Here is a 22,960-nt window from a genome sequence, read left to right as displayed (position 1 = left end):
TGTGAAATAGGAAGTAAAGGGCTAAAGGTGTAGGGAAAGTGGGAAGGGTGGGGGAAAGGTAATAAGGGAGAGGAAAAAAATATGAGAAACTGAAAAAATGGAAATAAAGTGTTCGTAAATGGGGAGGGGAGGGGGGGTGAAGGGAGGGCAGGGACAAGGGGAAAACATGATAATCAAGACCTATTACGTAAAGGTACAGAATCCCAATGATGAATGTAACTGTATTGTATACCTAGATTGTACCAATAAACTCAATTAAAAAAAAAGTATCTACTTTTTGTTCATTTGTTTCAGAGCACTACATTTTATCTACAATTTCATTACATATATACAGCAAATAGGAAAGCATAGCTTTTACATCCTTAATGATATTTTTCTATACAGGGGAGTTTTTAAAAAATGTTTGAACAATTTGCCCAGTAATGTAACACATAATACATGTAACTTGTTTTCATATATATTTTTAAGGAGGTGTAAAATAAAGTTTCAGTAATCTTTACTCAAATATTCATCTTTTTAAAAATAGTGTTTTGTTCTTTGCATTGTTTTTCAAAACTCCTTGTTAAGTTTTTTTTTTCTTCTAATACGTCAAATTTTGGCAGGCAATATAAAAAAGGCTGCAACTTTTGCCCTTTTAAGGCACTGTAGTGACTAAACAGCAAATCAATTTTTGAATACTTTTTTGAATCACTTCACCAAGGACATCCCTGAGCAAAGGTTCATGCATGATGTATCCTCACACAGTACATTCTGAGAGCTTTGACTACACTATGAAAGAAGATGCCTCTGTCATCGAGTAGTTAAGGGCTATGTCTCCCTTCTTAAAAGAGCCCTTCTTACCATTCACTGAGGGTGGGACATAGAGAGGTGATCAGTGCTGTAGGATGAGTTGGGCCTTATTGTTTTACTACTATTCAATGCAGGTGCTAGATCCACTTTCACAGGGTAAAAAACAAACAAACAAAAAAACGACAAAAAAAAAACAACCCTGAGTTGGAGAACAATTTCTTTGTCTTTTGTTTGGTTAGATGGTAAGACAAATGGACACATGCCTCAGCTCTCTGTACTGAAGACAGGCAGCAAAGGCGCTTACCAGTTAACTGATCAGCAGGCAGGTATGATCAGGTCATCATCATTGGGTGAAGAGTCAGAGGTCAGAAGGTCATAGGTTAGCTACGGTGGCAGTTAGGTCTGCCATCACAATCCTTTGGTAAGGATGGACGTGCATATTGTGCCTTTGAAGTTTAGCAGCCAACGCACCTAATATACCACTGGGTTCAACAGAGTACTCAAGGATCTATGTAGCTGGTGCCAATATGTAGGGCTATTCCTAAGATGTGTAGATTAACCAGCCTCGGGCCCTGGAGGGACTATTGCAGCAGGGGGGTGAGGAGTTCCATTTGGCATGAAGCAGTCTGTATTTGTTTTATCAAAGGCATTATGGTAGGACCAGCTGGCGTTGGAATATGAAAGGCAGCTAGAGGAAGGACAGGTGCAGGCCCAGTAATGGTCCTTGGAGCAGCCTGGGCTGTTGCTGCAAGAGAAAAGGCAATGGCTGATGATTTAATGGAGGCCCCACTGTAGGTGCCATTCACATTGTAAGCTCCATCAGCTGCATCTTCTTCAGGCTGTTTTCTCCTTTTGCTGCAGGCACCAATTTGAGCATCTTCCACAGTCATTAATAATGTAAATCTTTATTTGATGCTTCCAGTTGGGCTTGCATCTATTTTGTTCCTCCTCCTTTTTATCCCGCATTGAGCCTTTGGCTCAGACCATTATATTACGTCCAGTTTCTGCTTCGAGCTGTTTAGCTTGTAAGTCTTCTCGGTCCAAGGATTCTCCCTACAAAATTAAAATCTGGGTATTCTTTTACAGACCCATAAAGTTTCTCTTATAATTAAACAATAGGTCCCACAGTATCAGGCAGTTCTGCATTCCTTTTTTCTGCACTGCCTTGAATGTGACATATAATTTCTTAAACTCTTGATTTACAGGAAATAAGCTAAGATATTTAATTGAGTTGTACTATGGCTTTCATATTGTTTCAGTGAGATTTTATACTTTCATAATTGTTTTGTGTTTATACTTTGTTCCCCTAATCAGACTTTGACCTCACAGGGACAGTTAGAATGTTCTATCATTTTGTGCCCCTTCCAGTTTCTACTATGCTGCTATGGAATTACTGGAGTATTATCTTTTTTTATTTTTGGTATCAGGGATTGAACTCTGGACCTTGCATTTGTGAGGCAAGTGGTGGCACCACTGAGCTAAATCCCTGGCCCTTGGAGTACTGTCTTTGAAGGTAGTGTTGATAGTAAGATCTTATTTCCAGACATATTTTACTTATAAATTCAGGGTCACTCTTTGTGTGGTACTGAGCCATATTCCTCAGCGTGTTTTTATCCTGAGACAGGATCTTGCTGAATCACTAAGTTGCCCAGACTGGGCTCAAGCTTGCAGTTCTCCTGCCTCAACCTCCCAGAGTGCTGGAATAAGAGGTATACGCCACTACGCCTAAGAATCACATCTGTTTATTGTTCTAGAGCTATTAGGGGATTACTCTGATTATAGCTAAATTATCTATTGTAAATTATTATGGCTGTTTCTTCTTTTGGTAGTATTTTTCTTTTGTTTGAGTGATATCCATGCATCCAACTTCACATTATTCAGCAGAGAATTTCTTTAGCAGCAAATTATCCAGGTTTTTGGCCTGCTGATATTTATTGGAGCTACTTTGTTTTACCAATATGTAGGAATCAATTAACCCAAACCATTATTGTCATACACATATTATAAAATTATACACTGATTTTTATCTCTACACACAACTGTCTTTTCTGGTGGCAAATGATAACTCTTAACAGGAAATTGTTACTTTCTTTCTTTTTATTGAGTTTATTGGTACATTTTAGGTATACAGTACAGTTACATTCATTATTGGGATCTTGTACCTTTATATGACAGGTCTTGGTTCTCATTTTTTCCCCTTGTCCCTGCCCTCCCTTCACCCCCTCCTCCCCTCTCCATTTACAAACACTTTATTTCCATTTTTTATTTTCTCATATTTTTTTCTTATCCCTTATTCCCTTTGCCCTACTCTTCCCACTTTCTGTTATTTTCTATTGGTCTGAATTGACATAAAAATAATTTGTGTAGAGGTTAATCTTTTTATATTATCTATCTTCCATCTATCCAGCTATGTGTTCATCACTCTGTTTGCTCACCGTACTGTGATAAGTAATAGAGGGAATTAAAAGGACACTGAAGACCTAGTCCTGTCTTTAAATAACTAATCATCTCTGTCTTTTTTTAAAGGACTTTAGAATTTGAGGCTTCTAATTTATTTATTTATAGACCTTTTTTAATTTTTTATTTTAATAAATTTTATTTTATCCCCTCTTCCCCTCCACTTGTGCTCCCTCCCTTCCCTGTGTACAAAAGCTTTGTTTCCATTTTTCTATTTTCACTTTTTCTTGTCCCTTCCTTTTCTCCCTCCCTCCTCCCTTGCTCCTCTTCTCATCTGAACATTTTATTCATATTTCTCAATATCTATGATACCTTTTAGTCCTTATTTCCACTTTCAGTTTCTCATACCAGAGAAACAATTCAGTACTTAGGCACGTGTGATTTATTTCACTGAAGAGTGTGGTCTTAAGGTCCATCCATTTCACTATAAATGTCTGAAGCTCATCCTTATGATAGAGCAGTAACTCCATTGTATATTTGAAAAACCACATCTTTATCCTCTCATTGATTGATGGGCACTTGGGCTGTTTCTTTAGCTGTTACAAACTGGGCCATTATAAATATGGGTGTGCATATGTCACTGTGGTGTGATGCTTTTAATTCTTTTGAGAAGATACCAAGTAGAGGAATAACTAGGTCAGATGGAACCTCCAGTTTTAGTTTTTTGAGAAATTACCACACTGATTTCAACAGTGATCACACCAGTCTACACTCCCACCAACAGTAGAGAAGGGTTCCTTTTTCCCCACAGCCCTTCCATCATTTGTTATTGGTATCATCTCTTGAAGAGGGAACTGCATACATAGAAAAGATTAGAAACAAGAATGGCATATGCTAAGCCACAGTAAGTGATCACAAGGAAGATATTTGGGGCTGGAATGATCTGGTATATTGACTAAGTTTGAGGAACGGGTTAATATTGTGGGGAAAGTACAGCAAAGTGAACTGAATGACCAGTTTTTCTTCTACACAACTTAAAATTGTACAGCTTAGGACAACAGAACTTCATTTTTTCTCCTCTGGAAATTAGGAACAATGATCATGACAATAGCTTCTCTTTCTCTTTTTCGTTGATTTATGAATCATACTTTAAAGTGTGATTTCAACTTAATGTTGTGTTGTTTTCTTCAGCTATTACAGTGTTCCTACTCAAATATTAAGTAATTAAGAAATGTGAAAATTGTAGCTGGAGAGTAGAGCAATGTTGGTTATTTAATATGTATATATGTGGGACTCTACCAAGAATGTTTTATGCACTATAATTTAATCACCTTTACAACAGTCCTAAGAATCAACCATTATTATCCCCCTTATATAGAGGGAAAAACTTTGGGTCAGATATTGTTATTGGTAAGGTGACACACCTAGTAAGTATAAGAGCAGTATCTAAACCCAGATATGTCTTACTTTTAAGCTTGTGTCCTTACCGAATACTTTTCATTATATTGCCATATCACACAAAAGCTATGCTAATTTCAAAGCCACACAAAGTGGTTTAATATGTCTAGTAAATCAGAAGAAGAAATAAGTATTTAAATCATACATTATTTTAAGAAAAGTGGCAATAAAGCTATAGAGGAAACAAAAGACTAGTTCATAGAGGATTAATATGCCATGTGATTTAAACTTGATCCTCTGAGGAATGAGCAGCCACTGAAGGTTTCAAGTACAGAAATAGCATCATTCCCTACCTGGCAGAGAGTTGGTGCTCAGCACAAGTAAAATAACCAAATGGGTTTGCCTTTTAGAAAGACTGATTCTGTAACTGTGGTACCAATTTTGGAGGGAGCTGGAAAATTACTGTAAGACTTTCGGCAGGCCAGGGAAGTATAAGCTCAAGGTCCTGAGTTCAATCTCCAGGACCAAAAAAAAAAAAAAGAGTTTGGGCAAAGATGGCAGAGCCTGAGCCAGCTGGTACTGGTCAGAGCCAATCACGCTTATTCCTGAAACTTCAATTGCAATGACTTAAGGCTGTAGCTTGAGGTTAACCAGAGTGGGAGTACCTACATCACAGAACGTGGCAAACATTACAAATGAGAGCTTTCTTTGTTTGAGAGCTGATTGATATGCACATTACTGGTCTGAACAAAAGCAACAGCAATGGGACTGGAGAGGAGGAGACACATCCTAGGATAGGAGATAGACTCAGCATCCTTTAGGTTCATGGAGGTGCAGTGTCAGTTGGGGAGATTCTAAAATGATTTATCAAGTTATTGGCTTAGGTCTTTGATGTGGAAAACTGGTGCTTCTAAGAGTTCAAGATAGAAGAAAGATGGTGAACTTTGTTCAGGGAGAGTTGAAGCACATGTAAGGCATAGTGGTGAAAATCTCCAGAAGACAGTGGTTATATGTATATGGAACTCAAAGGAGAGATCTGGATTTAATATAAAGTATGGGAATCATGAGGATGTAACTGACAGTTGAAGTTATGAGACTGGATGAACTTTCAAAACAAAGGGAAAGAACCCTGGAAAAGACTGCGGTAAGTTTTTGTTTTATAAAGCAAGTATAAATGAAAACATATGTCTTTTGGTCCAAAGACAGTTTGAGTAAGTAGGCAAAGCTATATAGTTCTTTGTAAATACATTTTCAAGAAAAATATCAATGCAATTTAAATGAGTTTTAAAGATGATTGGTATCTGATGAAAACAAATATGATTGATGTGATTTATAAGAACTCTGTAAGAATTTTCAAAGTGACACTTGAAAACATTTTTTAAAATATTTTTAAATTATAAATACTTTATATCAAACATCTGAAAGAAGAAAAACATTCTAGAAAAATAGTGAGGAAACAAAATTATTTTAGAAATCATCTTAAATGAAATTATGAGGAATTCTATCCCATACTTGAACCTTATTTTGGCACTGTGTTGTAATTACTTCTTTGCCTGTGCCATTAGACTTTAACATAGAAATGCTGTCTTTTATCTACCTATTTGGTGACTTTTTAATAGTAGATACTCAGAAAAATTTGTTTCTTCTATAAAAGAATGGAGGTTTGAATAGATGACCTGGAAGGTCCTTTTTAACCCTGAAGGTTTATGAAAAGGGAAGTGGTAATAATTGTTTACCACGTGAAAGAAGAAGTGGGCTTAGTCCTGGGTGGCCCCAAAGGGCTAGTGTTTGGCAGTTACAGAAAGGTGGCAGATTCTCAGCTCATTACATTTTTTACACTGGTAAGAAAATTTTAACTACAGCTATCCGGTAGAAGAAAGGCTGTCCCAAGAGGCGGTTATCTTTTAAAAGAACTGATACTCAACAGCTGGAAGGGCCCTTAGATATCTTTAGATCTTCCTAATCTTTTTAACACTATTGCCCGCACAGATAATGTTATGTATACAACACAAATCAACACTCATACATCATATCAATCAGTATCGCAAGGTGTACTTGTCATACTTTTTCGGGGCCTTGGTTGAAAAAAAAACTCATCTACGGGGCTAGGGATTTAGCTCAGTGGCGCCGCGTCTGCTAGGCAAGAGCAACGGCCTGAGTTCAGGTCCCGATACCAAAAAAATTCATCTAGTCCATCCTGTTTGCAGAGGGGAAACTGAATCTTATTGGGGATACAATACTCCCAAGAAACAACTCGAATGGAATATTAATTCCAGGGCCGGAACTCGAATCTGCGGTCCACTAGCCTAAGTCTCCTCTGCTCACATTAAGCAGAGCTGGAGAGGAGCTCTACTGTCCAGCATAGCAGAGGAGAGGACAGTCTTAATCCAGTTATAAGTGTGGCCCAGGACCTTTGCATTAGAACTTGTTAGACGATGGAGCACTGTTAAATAATATACATTAATGAGTCCCACGCATACAACCCCCCAGCAGCCCCGCGGGAGGTCACGGGAATCTGCATTTGCAGGTTTGTAAAACCCCTGCTCTCCGCCCTCTATTTGAACTTTGAGCTCAGCTACTACCGGCTCCGCTGGACTTGCGCAACCGGAGCAGCACGGACTGAACAGCTGTCCCTTGCGCTTGCCGTACACTGACTGTTACGTGCAGCCTTTGGGCCGTCACAGGGCCACGCCCACTGTGCCCAGCCCAGTGAGTGCGCTGCGGTCCCACAACCAGCGCCCAGACCAACTAAGGGACGGACTGAGGGGGGCCATCCGGGGCAGAAGTGGATCAGCAGCGCCCCCTAGAGGCCAGGCCCTCTGCAGGCGAGGGACCCGCAGTTATCGTACACTGCAAGGACACACTCCGTCCCTTCCCTTCACCCCCGCCCCATGGGGACTCACCACTGCGCCTGCGCAGGTTCTGCTCTGCCCCGCCTCCTAACCGGACGTGGACTGACTTCCCACAGTGCCTCGCGAGTGGCGGGCATGATAACACCACCAGCAGAGTAGCGCGGACTTCAGTTGTGATTACCCGTGGTGTTCATTGCCGCTGTGGCCGGGCCATTGCTTTGTCGGCCGGTGAGATGGCGCTCCTCCGGGGTGTGTGGGGCATGCTGAGGGTCCTGGGAAGGTCTGGAGCAGAGCTGTGCGGCTGTGGAAATAGTCTGCGCTCACCCTTCAGGTAGGACTGGTCACCCTTGCCACGGGAGGCGACAGGGCCGGGGACGTCTCAGGGCTGGAATGTAGACGCTGTCCCCCAATTTCTGCCACTTTGGCCCTTTGATGCAGACATCAGGCTTGGCAAAGGCATGTGAGACCGAGCCTTTATCCTTATAGTCCCCGTGTACTTACTACTACCCTCCACTACTTCCTCCCCTCCCCATTCTAGCCTTTAGCACAGATTGGGCTTCCTCGGTGAATTCGCGCCAAGAGTCTCGTGCCATTATCCAGGCGTTGAAAGTGCAGAGCTCAGCAGCTGGACAATAAGATGCTTTCTTCCATTTACCCTTGCTAGGAGATAAGGACTATGGAATTTCAGTCCTGGAGGCCCTTCCTTTTGGCTAGGGTAGGGTTTTAAGTAAGTCAGGAGATCTGGGGATGAGAGAGCGCCCAGCACCACATGACAGAGGGACCCCTAAAAGGTAAATGCTATTAGCATTCTTGGTGAAAGTATCAGGTATATAGCATCTTGATAACGTCTTTTTTTGGAGTAAGTTCATGTACTGTGAATATCAGCGATTAAATGCTGATGTTGGCCACTGTGTTCTCTTTTGCATGGTGGCCCACCCATCCGCTGTAGAGTGTACTACTTTTCCTGTTTTTACCTGGTCCAAACTCGCTCGTCAGAAGCTGTTCTTTTTCTACTTTTAATAAAACTTGGCTACCAAAAAGGTGCCTGACGTTGATTATTTTTTTTTATATGTAGTTTTGTGTATGTTCCGAAATGGTTTTCATCTACCATGAATGGATATCCAAAGAAACCAATGAATTCATTCCTTCGATATACTAGAGAAAAGATGAATATATTCAGAGCTGAATACCCAGGTAAGGAGTTTGGGGGCTAGTACTCTATTCTGATATATAAAAAGCCCACCTAAGTAGTTAAACAGTAAACTTGATGTACACTTCCAAAGCTTCTATTCACTGCTAGAGCAATCATTTTGTTTGAAGGTCTGTAGAATGTGTAACATTTCATTACCAAATAGAAATACTTGAAAAAAGAACTAATGACATGTTTTATTTTATTGGTACTGGGGATCAAACTCAGGACCTTGCGCTTGCCAGGCAGGTGTGGCAACATCAAACTACATCCCAGCCCAACATGTATATTTAAGATAACTTGGCCTGGGATGTAGCTCAGTGGTGCTGCTGTTTACCTCTCAAGGGCAAGATCCTGAGTTTGATCATTGGAAAAAAAAAAAAAAAAAAGAAAAAGAAAGAAAAGAAAAAAACAAAACAAACTTGTAGTTTGGAGAGCACCCTGGGAAGAGAATGAAGAAGTTGAATTTAGAGCCTTCTTGCCTTCAGCTTAGGTACCACTGACAAATTTTTTATCTCTTGCTTTTTCTGCTCTTGTTTTTTAATTTTTATTTATTAATTTTTTGAGGGGGGGTGTTTTGAGACAGGGTCTTGCTATACAGTTCAGGCTGGCCTCAAACTCACTAGGTTACCCAGGCTGGCCTCAAACTCAAGGTGATCCTCCTGCCTCAGCCTTCTGAATGCTGGGATTATATACCACCACACTCAATTTAGGTGCTGCTTCTGCCTTAGGGTATTCATGTAGTGGCGAAGAAGTAACTTATGTGGAACTATTCCAAAACTAAATTACAGTTTATGAATTTCATTCTTTCCACAATTCTGGCTGCAGAATTTGTTCCATGTGGATTAGGGTTAGTAACATATTGCAACCAGAATTGTGGAAAAAATTAAGTTCGTGAACCAAGGTACCGCTGTACTGTTAATTTCAAGAGTTTTGTTTTGTTTTTGTTTTTGTTTTTTCATTGAAAACTGTCTCTTTGTTCCTGAAAAAAGATTCCTGGATACAATATTTGTTGACTGTCTAAAAAGCTTTAATAACTTAACTGCTTGTGATTTTTAAGTACTTTTTACATGCAGTACTTTCCAGGACACCTGTGAAAATCAAAAGAGCTATAATAAACATTCTCATATTATAGATGAGGAATTAGTTTTAAAAAAACTTGTGTAAGTACCCACATCTTTTTCATGTAAGACTTGGAACTGACACTTGGTTGTCAAATCACTTGTACTCCAGCATTCCAGTTAAGCAAGAAAGAAAATAGAAAGTAATGGACTAACTTAAGAATAGTTTGTTTCTAAATGAGATATATACATTTGATTCCGGGGATCGAATCTGGGACCTTTTGCTTGTGAAGCAGGTGGCAGAATCACTGAGCTAAATCCCTGGCCCACTAAGTGCTATTTTTTGTAATTGAAATACAAGGTGTTACATGAGTGAAGACCATGTTTTGTGGTTTAGTGGGGTTTTATGAAGTTAATAATTCCTCTCAGGAGGAAAAAAGTTAGATTGAAATATGAATGTAAAAAATTTGAAGGAATTTATAAACCCAGCTGCTTCTATTTTGTTTTCTTTTTGTGATATTAGGGAATGACCTCAGTGCCTTCCCACAGAGCTATATCTCCAGCTATTTTTAAATTTGAGATGGAGGTCTTGCTAAGTTGTATGGGCTTGGCTCAAACTTGCCATCCCTCTGCCTCAGCCTCCCAGAGTGCTAAGATTAAAGACATGCAACACCACACCTGGCTACTGGTAGTCAATTTCTGGGAATTGTTTTTTTTATAGTCTATGATGTACTCCTTAGTAGACTTCTCACATTGTTGGATGAAGTTTTAATTTGACAGACTTAATTTAGTTATATAAAGAAAAGTTAAATCATTGTAGTAAGTATGGTATAGAGTGTCTAACTGAAGTTGCTTTTAAAGCTAATAGATTGTATTCTTTTTAGAAATTAATCCTGAGACATAAAATTCTGACATCTTTTTTTCATTTTATTCTAATTCATAGAATTAAAAGTTGCAGAACTAGCGAAAAGAATTGGAGAGCAGTGGAGGGAACTTCCTGATGCTGAGAAAAAAGTAAGGCTGTTTCTTCAACATTGCAAACCAGTTATTCTGCAGTTAAAAAAATTGTGTTTAAGAACTAGATGGCCCACATTTTGTTTTTAACATCCATTGTCTATAAGGTAACTTTATACCCCTGATCCACATAAATGATGAAAATGTGAATGCATAGGAATAAAGGTCAGTGGTTGGCAGCAATTTGAAAATAATGTCTAATTGGTACTCTTATGTTGATTGCCAATTATATGGAAAATACATCTCATCCTAGAGCACATTTTTCCCTATGGTTCAGTCTGTCTTTATCTAAAGTCATACGTCTTCCTTGACAAATGCACTATATTGAATTTGCGAGTAGCAGTTCATTGACTTTTTCTTTGTTTGTTTTTTTTTTATGTATAGATCTATGAAGATGCTTATAAGGAAGAGTGGAAGGCATACAAAGAAGAGGTGAACAGAATCCGTAAAGCACTAACTCCAGCTGAATTGGCAGAAAGAAATCTACAAGGACTTTATAAAAGGAAACGAATAATAAAAAAGAAAGTAAGTATCAGTGAAATATTGTGTTCCTGTTAAAAAGAATTGAAATTCACATAATTATGAACATAGGTAGCTTTCCCTTATTTTGATGATGATATATATATGATGTGGTAAAATGTCATTGGTTGTGTTCTAAACAGGCAAAAATAGGAGAATTCTTTAGCCACTGTGGTCACTTGTCATTGAGTCTATCTTGGAAATCACTGATGCTACTTTCACATGTATCCAGATTTGAGAAATGTATTTGATAGGACTGGTATGAAAGCTGTAGAAAAACTTATAAAACAGCCAAACCAGGAGCAGCAAGCATCATTGCATTGTAGCCTTGTGTAGAGGAATCCTCTCATTGGAGTTGTTCTGTAGGTAAAGGAGAATTTGATACTGTCACACTGCTAAAAAGACTGAATTCATTCATTAATATAGTACAGAAGAGTGCCAATTTGCAAATCAAGTCAGATGTATCTTTAGAATAGAATTCTTTTAAAAATTTTTTTGTTTTTATTGGTATGTGTTTGTAGTATATGAAGATTACATTTCTTGTGAAGGGTTGGTACGTGTACATAACACATCTTCATTCTTTTTATCATCCATTCCCGCCCTACTTCTTCCTGCATCTCTTGGTACTCATCCCTTTAGCAAAAGATCTATCTCCCTATTTATTTTTATTTTATTTTATTTTATTTTTTTGTTACCAGGGATCAAACTTAAGACCTTGTGCTTGTGAGGCAGGTGGTGTCACCACTGAGCTAAATCCCTGGCTCTCCCTATTTATTTTTATCTTTTATTTTCCTCTTTATGTTTTTAGTTTCTCATTTAAGAGAAACCATAAGATACTTACCTTTCTAAATATGACTTATTTCACTTAACAGTATAATCTCAAGTTGCATCCATTTTCTACAAATGGCAAGTTTATCCTTTATGGGAGAGTTATACTCCATTTTATATAAATACCACTGTTTATTTTTTTATTTATTGATCACACATAGGCCACTTCCAAAATTTAGCTATTATGAGTTGTGCTGCTATAAACGTGGTATGTGTGTATCACTGTAATATGATGTCTTTAACTCTTTCAAGAAGATATCTAGAGGAGAATAGCTGGGTCAAATGGAATTTCTATTTTTTACCTTTTTTGAGGAACTCTATAGTGATTTCCTTAGTGATTCTACTAGTACACTTCTAACAACAATATAGAAGGGTGCTTTATTCCCATATATTCTAACCAGCATTTGTTATTTGATTTTGCGATGGTAGCAATTCTTTCTGGAATAAGGCGGAATCAGTGTTGCTTTAACTTGCATTTCTCCAGTGGCCACCAATGTACATTTTTTTTGTATATTTATTGGCAATTTGAACTTCTTTTGAGAAGTGTCTGTTCATTTCAGTTGACCATTTTTTGATTGGGCTTTCTTTTGAGGAGGGTGTTATTTTTCTGAGTTTTTTATATATTTTAGATATCAGTCCTCTATCCAAGGAATAGATGGCAAAAGTTTTTTCCCATTTTGTCATTTGTCTCTTCACTGTGTTGTTTCCTTTGTTGTGCAGAAGCTTTTTAATTTGATATGATCCCATTTGTTAATTCTTGGTATTATTCCTTGTGTTATTGGAGTTTTGTTCAGAAAGTCCTTGCCTATTCCTATGTCTTCAAGAGTTCTACCTACTTTATCTTGCAGTAGATTGTTTCTGTTTTAACATTTACATCTTCGATCCATTTTGATTTTAGTTTAGTCCATGGTCAGAGGTGTAGGGGTCGAGGTTCAATTTACAGCTAGAGGGTTGCCAGTTTTCCTAGCACCTTTTGTTAGAGGCTCTGTTTCCTCCAGCATATGTTTTTGGCCCTTTTGTTAAAGATCACAGATGCTCCTGGAGTTGTTCTCCATCCTCTAGTTTGTCTCATTGATTCACATGTTTGTTTTTGTGTTACTATCATGCTCTTTATCACTGTGTCTTTGAAGTACAGTATATCTTCAGATCTTGAATTGTGATGATTCCTGCTTTGCTCTTGTTGCTGAGGATGCTTTTGCTATTGGTCTTTTTTGATGGCATATGAATTTTACCATTGTGTTCTCTACTTCACTAAGGGATGTTATTTGTATTCTTATTGAGATCTATTAGGTGTCCTGCATTAAATCTGATTCAGAGCAAAAAAAAAATTGTCAGTTGTGGAGGTATGGCCATTTTGTTTATATTGCTTCCCCCTATCCAAAAACAAGGGTAGGATTATCTTCCCCTTTCCCTTTCCCTTTGTTTTTTGAAATAGGGTCTTGCTTTGTAGTTCTGGCTGGCCCTAAACTCAGTATGTAGTCTAGGCTGGCTTTGAATTTGTGGCGATCCTAATGCCTCAGCCTCCCGAGTGGTGGGGTTATAAACTTATGCCACCACATCCAGCTTCTTCCTGTTTTCTGATGTTCTCTTTGGTCTCCTTTTTTTCAGAGTGCTGTATTTTTCATTGTAGGGGTCTTTCACCTCTTTGGTTAGGTTAATTCCCAGGTGTTATTGTGAATGGTATTGTTTTCCTAATTTCTTTCTCAGTGAGTTCATTATTGGTGTACAGGACTGCTATTGATTTTCTTGTATTGATTTTGTGTCCTGCTACACTACTGAATGTGGTTATTGTTTCTAGGAGCTTTTCAGTGAAATATCTTCTATGTAGAGGATCATGCCATCTGAAGATAATGATAATTTGATCTGTCTTCCCTACTTACATGTACCCCTTTTATTTCTTTCTCTTGCTTGATTATGATTGCCTTGGCTAATGTTTTGTTTTTGTTTTTTGAGACAGGGTCTCACTACATAGTTGAGACTGACCTGGAACTCACTATGTAGACCAGGCTGGTCTTGAATTCGCAGCCTCAGCCTCCTCAGTGCTGGGATTACAGGCGTGCGCCACCACTCCCCGTGTACCCTGGCTAATGTTTTGCATACTGTATTGAACAGGAGTGATAGTGGACATTCTTGTCTTGTTCCTGATTTAGATGGAAGTCTTTCAGCTTTTCTCTATTTAACAAGTTCCTCTCTGCTTTAACCACATGCAGGTGGCTTAAGCCACTAGTACTTAGCTGTTTAACACCAGAAACAGTCTTCAAATCAGAGCCACCCAGCTGTGGGACATACAAATGGCCCTTTGTGAATGTGCTAATAGGATATTGGCCATTTGTTTATCATAAATGGCTTCTATCAGATTGGGATAAGGTCCTTCTATATGTATCTTCTTTTGGGTTTTTTTTTTTTTTTGTCAAGAATATATGTTAGATTTTGTCAAAGGCTTTTTTCTACATATGTGATTTTTGTCCTCTTTATGTGATATATTTATTGATTTTTAAAAAACATTTATCTGTACATTTTAGTTATACATAATGATAACAATTCATCCTAGGGAATTTGTACCTGTATATGATCTATCTTGCTTCCCTGGGGTAAAGCCTGTTTGGTCATGATGTATGGCCTTTTTGATGATTTGTTGCATTGTTTGCTATATCTTGTTGAGAATTTTTGCATCTGTTTTATTAAAGAGATTGGCCTATATATAGGTCTTTTTTGGTTGGATTCTTTTATGGTTTTGGAACAGGGTTGCTAACTTTAACTTTGGGAGTAGTCCTTCCATCTCGGCTTCATTAAAGAATTTGAGGAATGTTGGTGTTAGATCTTCCCTTATTCGGCAATAAATCCCTCAGACTTTTTTTAGTTGGTAGGTTTTTTATTACTGCCTCAATTTTGTTGACTATTAATTGTATTATCAGGGTTTTTATATTTTCTTGGTTTAATTTTGATAATTCATATGTATCTGTGAATCTTTTTTTCTGGATTCTCCAGTTTATTGGACTATAGATTGTTAAAGTGTTATTAATAATCTTCTGGATTTCATTTGTCCATTGTGACCTTTTTCATTTCTAATTGCATTGATTTGGTTCTTTTTTTTTTTTTTTTTGTAAGATTGGCTAAGGTTTGGACTATTTTGTTTATTATTTAAAGAATCAACTCTTTTGTTGTTTTTTTTTCCCCCCTTCTGGTACTGGGAATCAAACTCAGGACCTTGCGCTTGCGAGGCAGGTGCAGTACCCCTGAGCTAAACCCTCAGCCCAATTATCAACTCTTCAATTCATTGATTCTTTGTTTTTTGTTGTTGTTGTTGTTTTGTCTCAATTCATTAATTTCTGGTCTGATCTTTATAATTTCTTCCTTTATACTAGCTTTGGATTTGGATTGTTCTAGTTTTTCTAAGATGTTGAGGTATATCATTAGATTATTTATTTGGGTTTGTTTTCTTTTTCTCATGTGGGCATTAATAGCTATAAAAGTCCTTCTTAAGACTGCTTTCATTTTGTCTCATACATTTTGGTATGTTGTACTGGTATTATTTTATTTTGGGAATTGTCTAATTTCCTTGAATTCTTCTATGACACATTGATTATTCAAGAGAATATTGTTTAATTTCTAGAATTTCTGTGTTTTATTTTTCCATTTACTTGTATTTTCATTGCACTATAATCTGATATTATTTATGATATAATTCTGATTCTTTTGCATTTACTTTAGCATGCTTTATGGGCTGTCCTGTGGTCTCTTTTGGAGAAAATTCCAAAATTTCTATGGTTCAGTCTTAAGTAATCAACTCCTTCACAAAATAGTACCTGATTAAACACTCTGGCAATATGGCAGATATATGTTGCTGAGAATGTGTATTGTGTTATTAGATGGAACACTCTGTAAATATGTTAGATTCACTTGTTTGAAGGTTTGGTTCAATTCTGATATTTGTTGTTGTTTTTTTTCTCTAGTTGATTTATTTGTGACAGTGTGGTTTTGAGGTCCCCCAATGTAATTATGTTGATCTTTTATATTCAGTAATGTTTGTTTTGTGAAATTGGGTGTACCAGTGTCCTACTCTTAATCATAGAAAAGAGATCTGTAATTATTATATAAACACTAAGATTAGTATATATTGACATACAGTAAATATCTAGTGAATATAACAACTATACCTCCACTAACTATCAACAGTGATAGCATACAGTTAACTAAAGATTCATAATGCTGAGTGGTTGTAGTAGTAAAGATAGAGGGGTAGAAAATAAAAGAAGAAAATTTTGAATAGTTAAGTAATGGAAGATGAGAAAGAGGAGAGAAAATTAAGATAAAGGATCCTATTAGGGAGTAAAAGGAAATTAATGGAATTAGATAAAAGTAACAGAAAAGAACAAGAAGAAAAAAGAATTTTAAAATGAAAAAAATAAAAGAACAAAAGGGAAAAGCCCTAAACCCCCAGAACCAGTGAAGAAGAAAAAGAAAGGAATTGACCCCTTCTAGTTTGTTTGTATATTACAGTGAGTGGTTTTGTTCTATAATCTGCAGTTTTGGAGTCCATCAGGTCATGGTTTTCTCTTCCTTAACTTTATGGGCTGCGGGTTTATGCCTCTCTGTCCATTCTCCCAGGCTGTGGCAGCAGTTGAAGCTGAGCCATGTCTTTGCTCACATTGGTAGATTGGAAAAGTAATTAGACCTCTTATCTATGCTGGATTTAACAGCAGAGTGAGGATTTAAGCGATCTGTTGGACTTAATGCCAGCACTTTTAGATACAGTTGCCTCTGAAAGCCACACATGCTGGGTCTGGCTTCTCTGAGTTTCACCTCTCAGAGAGCCTGTGGCTAGCCTGCTACCTGTCCTCAACTTTCTGTCATCCAGTAACTGGGAGGATGACACAGAACTCTGGTTTCTTTTGTGGTTTTTTTTATGGTTCAGTCTTAATCAACTCCTTCCCAAAATAGTACCTGATTAAACACTCTGGCAATATGGCAGGTGTAACATGGGATTCCTTCTCCACCTGTAGCTGGAAGTGTGGAAGGAGTCACTTTCAGAGTAAAACCCCATGCTGTTTTTGCAGTTTACAATAGATTGGGCTTTTCTAGGGACTAGTGCTGGTGGCTCAGTCTGTTGTTTCTTCCTGAAGCTCCCAGTGTTGGGGGCTTACTTTGTTTCTGCAGAGTCGAGTTTCCCTCCTGGGAAGCTAGAGCTTCCGGCCTGCTTTTTTTCTTTTCTGTGCATTGTGCTGCATTCCTCCAGCTTCTGGCGTTTCCAATTTTCCTGTTAGGTCCCTCTATAATCCCAGAGATCTGCTTCTTTCTTTTTCCTCTTTGCCAACATGTTACTTTTCATTGTCTGGATTCCAGGTCCCAGAAAGGCTATATTTTGCTGCTGATTATTGCTACTCCACTATTTTGATCTCTAGAATAGAATTCTATTTTTCCTCAAAGAAATAATTATTAAAAATCACACATGGAGGAAAAAACAACCTTACATGGTTCAAATTTTGTAGTTCCCATTTTAAAGTGTTAATTTACTTGAAAGTCATTGTTTGAAAGTTATATTACTACATTTTTTTTTTTTGAACCTGTACTGTGTGCAAGTTGGTGAGCATTTTGTTCTAGTACTCACACTATTCAAAAATGTTACTCAGAGTTAAAACTGTTTCTCTGGGGAAAAAAAAAATAGATTCTGTTCTTGACTGTGAGAAGCCAAGGCATTGCTTCCTGACACCAGTGTTTGTTTGGTGTGGTTTTTTTGAAACAGGGTATCTCTCTGTGTGGTTCAGGCTGGCCTTGAACTCACTTTGTAGCCCAGGCTGGGCTACATTGCCCAGCTGACACAAGTGTTTTAAGCCATCCTAGTGCTGGGGTCGTTGACTTACCAAGTTTCAAGTCAATGATGATCTAAGTGTTGTTCTGCTTAGTTAATGGGAGCCCAAAGGGGAACTGAGAGTGAGAAATAAAGTATTTGCACAGAGATAGTATTTGGAAAGGTGATTGCTGAAGTGTAGTTTCCCTCTTTGACTCTCCCTTCCTTCTCAAAGCACTCAGCCTGTTTTGAAGGTGAAGAGGGCCAGAAATGAGGAATAGGCAGATAAAAGGGGTTTGCCTTCCTTCCTCACTCTTTAGTGGACTCGTTCTTCCTATTAAAGATTCCTAATGCCACCGAATTTAGAGATCTGTGACAATTATGCAGATCAGGAGTTCTAAATGAAGCCCTCAGCAGAGCAATCCCTATCAGTGGCTCTAGAAACAATGGATAAAAATATTTAAGTTTACTTAAAGTGCCTAGAGTCTGTAGTAGTTTCAATAATAAGTGAATGAGAGATTTAGAATTGTCTCAATATATAAACCAAGAGATCTCTACTTTTACTTATGAATAAAAATTAGATTTGTTATTGATTATAACCAAATTGCCAAGAATCACAGAATTGTATAAATTCAAATGTTAATTATTATCCAAATTCAGAAACTAAATGGAGTGACGCAGTATCCCTCATTCTCTGAATTGGGAACTAAGCCATGTAAGATAGAAATGAGTTGTTTGAATTCTTTTCCATATTTTCTTTTCCCTTTTAGTACCTAGTAAAAGGAGTTCAGTTAACACATCTGTTGCATTTTAATGATTGAGGGCATTCAAGGAGGAAATGAATTGGGGGAGATTATTATACAGATAGTCCCATGTTTGTGAGTTGCAGTAGTGACTTAGGGTCATTTGGCCTAGGGTAGTGATGGTGAACTTTTTAGAGAAGAGTGTCCAAACTGCAATCCCAAACCCACTTATTTATCACAAAGTAGCAGTGCTGCAATTAAACGTGGATACTGAGGTTTCAGTTTGGAATAAACAACTCATAAATTGATATCTTTTGTCTTAAAAGAAAAATATCATGTGTATCTAGGTATCCTTCAGGGATGAAATTGGGCTTGTTTTTTCTTTTAAAAAGGTTCTCTATGTATATGTTTGATTAGTTCATGGAGACCGTAAACATAACAGAAAAAATTTTGGTATGGAAAAATAACTCATGAAATCTATATTTTTTAAGATTTGCAGCTTTCAAAATATTCTGACTCCAGGATGTAAAAATTACATACTTTATATTAAAAAAATCACAGCATTTATTTTAATTTTGCAATGCATAGTAGTGAATAGTTTCTGTAGATAAAATTAAATCTCAGGGAGGTCAAAACTATGCCTAATCTTGTTATTTTTATTCTTTAGGAATTATTAATGCTTGGAAAACCAAAAAAAGCTCGCACAGCTTATAACATTTTTCTATCTGAATACCTTTCAACCAGTGAAGGTGCTACAAACCAGGTAAATAGAGCTGCATTTGTTTCTAAGATTTTTGTTTATTTTCATTTAAAAATTACTTGGAAATTTTAGGAATTTTGTCATTTGTCAAAATTTGTCATTTGTCAGGTGGTAAAAGAAAGTTGTAGATTTATAGAAATTAAACTTTTGATAAGACCCTATTTATTGAATCTATTTTAAAGAAAAATATTGGGCTGAGAGTGTAGCCCAGTGGCAGAGCACTTTCTAGTATGTTTAAATCCCTGGATTTGAGCCCTAGCAACATGCACACATACACACGAGAAACCCTTTCCTTACTATAAACAATACGAGTCCATCATTGCCAATATCTTGCCAACTTTTAAAATTTACAAAACAGATTTTTCACATTTATAGAGATATTAATGTTTTTCTGGAGACTTCTACTTAAGCAGCTCTTAACAGTTTTATAGTCACTGGAAAGAATGTGACTAGAGCTATAATATGGTGGAAACTTGGTTCATAAGCAGACTGAATTGGACGAGAACTGAATCACATTTCTCCACAAGGTCAGCATTGAACCTAATCATTGAATTTGATTTTGTTCATGATCAGAATTGTGGACACAACCAGCTCTACTAATATTTTTATACTGTTGCTTCTTGATTTTTTTTGTTGTTGTTGTTGTTACAAGCATTGTCTTATATTTTATCACCTCGCTGTTTAAGATAAACTTTCAAATCTCATTTCACTCTTTGCATATTCCATCTTTTTACCTGCCAATATAGTTATAATTTTGGTTAAGCTGGATGTATTGGCACATGCCTGCAATCCCAGCACTTGGGAGGCTGAGGCAGGAGAATTGCCACAAGTTTGAGGCCAGCTTGGTCTACATAGTAAGTTCAAGGCCAGCCTGGATTACACAGTAAGACCTTGTCTGTCTCAAAAAACTAAAAAGAAAAAAAAAAAAACCAAAAAACCCAAAACATAATTGTGATTAGATGAGTATTGAGCATGTTTATGTATGATTATGATCCTGAGCTGTCCCATATCCTACAATTATTTTTTCTTTCTTTCAAAACTTATTTTCCCTAAAGCTGATTATGACTTGTTTTCTTTGTTATTCGTTTTTTTGATACTTAACAATAATTCAACCCCAAATTTTTCAAAGTTCACCAGCTTTCAGCACCTTGAAGTATATACTAGTCTGTCAGTTTTAGTCTGGAGCCTTTGGTTGTTCCAGCTTGGCTCTTGGCTTCCATTTGTAGTGTGTAATTAACTAACTTCCTGGGCTCTTCCTTCTTCAATTTTTTGTGGTACTTTAGCTTCTTTTGTTTTTCCTGGTTTACTCTGAGTCTACTGTAGCATTTTCTCCAGTGAAGGTGCATGGAAGATTAAGCGTTTTAGTTTTACGTGTCTGAAGGTCTTTGTTCACACATACGTTTGCAGAGAAGGTATAGAATCCTAGGATGCAATTCATGTTTCTTCAAAGTTTTCAAAAGTATTGCTCCTTTCTTTTCTAGCTCATTATATTGCTTTTGAGAAATGCAAAAACATTTTAATTGTTGGTCCTTTTCAGTATGATCTGGCTTCATTTTCTTCCCTTTATTTTGCTTTTTCTGTATTCTGACTCAATAACTTTTGTTGTTTATGTATAGATCTTCTGAACTGGTCATCTAATTTTCTTATTTTTAGCTTTTTACCACCCTAGCATATTGTATATATTTAACCATCTCTCTGTTTTTTACATAGTACTGTTGCCTTCACCTGTATCTAATTTTCACAGTGACTCTGTCTTACTCTCTTGAGAGAAGAGTGAATTTTCTGGAATCTGTTACAGATGAAGTTTAACCACTTTTTCATCAGTTCAGTGTGTCAGTCAGCCCTACCTTCCCTTCTGTTTTATGCCTAACCGGTCTTTCCCATCCCTTCAGCTAAGTAGAATTAGGGACTTGTATTCCTATGATTACCTAAACAGTTGGGCACTAATTTTAGAATAAAACTAAGGCTACAGGGAAGAAAAAGAAGCCATTTAGTAGTTTGGTTTTTTTTTTTTCTTCCTCTCATCGAGTTATTGGTACATTTTAGGTATACAGTACAGTTACATTCATCATTGGGATCTTGTACCTTTACATGACATTTAGTAGTTTTTATGTAGAAACAAAGGATGTTAATTAATGCAATTTTATAATTATTGATGTTGGAGTTTTTGTTGTTGTAATGAATAATAAAAGATTTTAATCACCAAAATCCCCATATGTACTACTTAAATATACATTGCTTTACAGGAAAAATGGAAGTCTGCAAATGAAAACTGGAAAAATTTGTCTAGTTCTCAAAAACTCGTAAGTATTATGTCTTTTAGTTTCAAATGTCCAGTTGGAATAACTATGAGAGAATACTTTAGGGCAAGGAATGATCATGTTAAGATAACCTACTATTAATAATACAGGTAGCATTTTAAATTTGCTTTCTTATTATTAAAACTAATCTGGCTTTTCTTTCTTGGTAGTTTTTGACTGCGAATAAAATTGATATTTAAAACAGTATCACTCATAATCTTGAGTGTCTACTGTATTAAATGGTAGTCCGACCTTGCTTTTACCACCTTTCTATACCTTGAAATTGTAACAACTTCATTAATATTTATAAAAGCTTTCTTTCTTTTTTCTCATCTAACATTTATTTACCTCACAAAAACATTTTCTCTATTCCCCCTGTATACATGTAGAATAGTAATGAGATTTCTGTACACAGGGACACCCTCCGGAAGTTAATTGCTCTTTTACAAATAAAGCATGTTAACAATTACACTTTTTCTCAGGTATATGAACAACTTGCTAAAGATGATAAAATACGTTATGCTAATGAAATAAGATCTTGGGAAGAACAAATGATTGAAAATGGACGAAGTGATCTTGTACGTTCCAGGCCACACCACCGAAACAGGATCACATGGGCAAAGAAAGACTAATTTGTGCTCCCAGTGGATAGGCAGAAGAACAATTAGGTTTCAATATCAGAAAATGTTGTGAAATTAGGAAGAATAATGTTGGTAAACACTTTGTATTCGTTTACTTTTTCTTTTGCTCCTGGACTGTTGCCATTTGAAGATATTTTGTGTATTTTGAAAACCCAAACAGATGAAAGTTCATACAGAATTTTATTTTGTATTTAAGAAGTACTGGTGGTCAGAATAATTCATGGGAATGTACAGTGAAATCATTTTACTTTTAATAAGGTAGATCAGTCTGTGAAATTTTTTTTTGCCAGATAACAATTATGGAAATATTCATATACTTTATATTATATATATAGACAGAGGTTTTTTCAAAATGGTCACAAATTGTGGAAGCCACACTGTACCTTTGGAAAAAAGGAACCAGAGGCTAGGTGTGGTGTCTCACACCTGTAATCCCAGCAGTCAGGAGGCCTAGGCAGGAGTATTGCTGCAAGTTCAACTCCAGCCTGAATTATAGCGCAAGATGCTTTCTTAAAACAACAAAAGAGGAACCGGAGCCCTGTGTGGTGGTGCATATTTACAGTCCAGCACTCAAAAGGCTGAGATGAGAATTGCCAAGAATTTGAGGCCAGGCTGGGCTATGTAGTGAGTTCAAGGCCACCTTGGAATATAAATTGAGAACCTATTTAAAAAAAAAAATCC

General features: G+C 36.9%; 1 protein-coding gene and 1 pseudogene across 1 annotated transcript; one reads left to right on the top strand and one right to left on the bottom strand.

Moving 5' to 3' along the window:
• Positions 1-1,162: 1,162 nt before the first annotated feature.
• On the bottom strand, positions 1,163-5,411 carry LOC104847817 (annotated as a pseudogene).
• Positions 5,412-7,266: 1,855 nt separating this feature from the next.
• On the top strand, positions 7,267-22,853 carry Tfam (transcription factor A, mitochondrial). Its single transcript, XM_010603215.2, has 7 exons — positions 7,267-7,767; positions 8,512-8,630; positions 10,630-10,700; positions 11,085-11,225; positions 19,246-19,341; positions 21,585-21,641; positions 22,121-22,853. Exons 1-7 carry the CDS (start codon positions 7,670-7,672, stop codon positions 22,268-22,270), a joined length of 732 nt encoding a protein of 243 aa, XP_010601517.1. The 5' UTR covers positions 7,267-7,669; the 3' UTR covers positions 22,271-22,853.
• The last annotated feature ends 107 nt before the right edge of the window (positions 22,854-22,960 follow it).

Source organism: Fukomys damarensis, unplaced genomic scaffold (assembly GCF_012274545.1).
Source record: "Fukomys damarensis isolate Sample0158 unplaced genomic scaffold, DMR_v1.0_HiC HiC_scaffold_20, whole genome shotgun sequence".
Classification (NCBI taxonomy): Eukaryota; Metazoa; Chordata; class Mammalia; order Rodentia; family Bathyergidae; genus Fukomys; species Fukomys damarensis.
The sequence above is the reverse complement of the archived record's forward strand: the minus strand, read 5'-3'. Positions and strand labels throughout refer to the sequence as shown.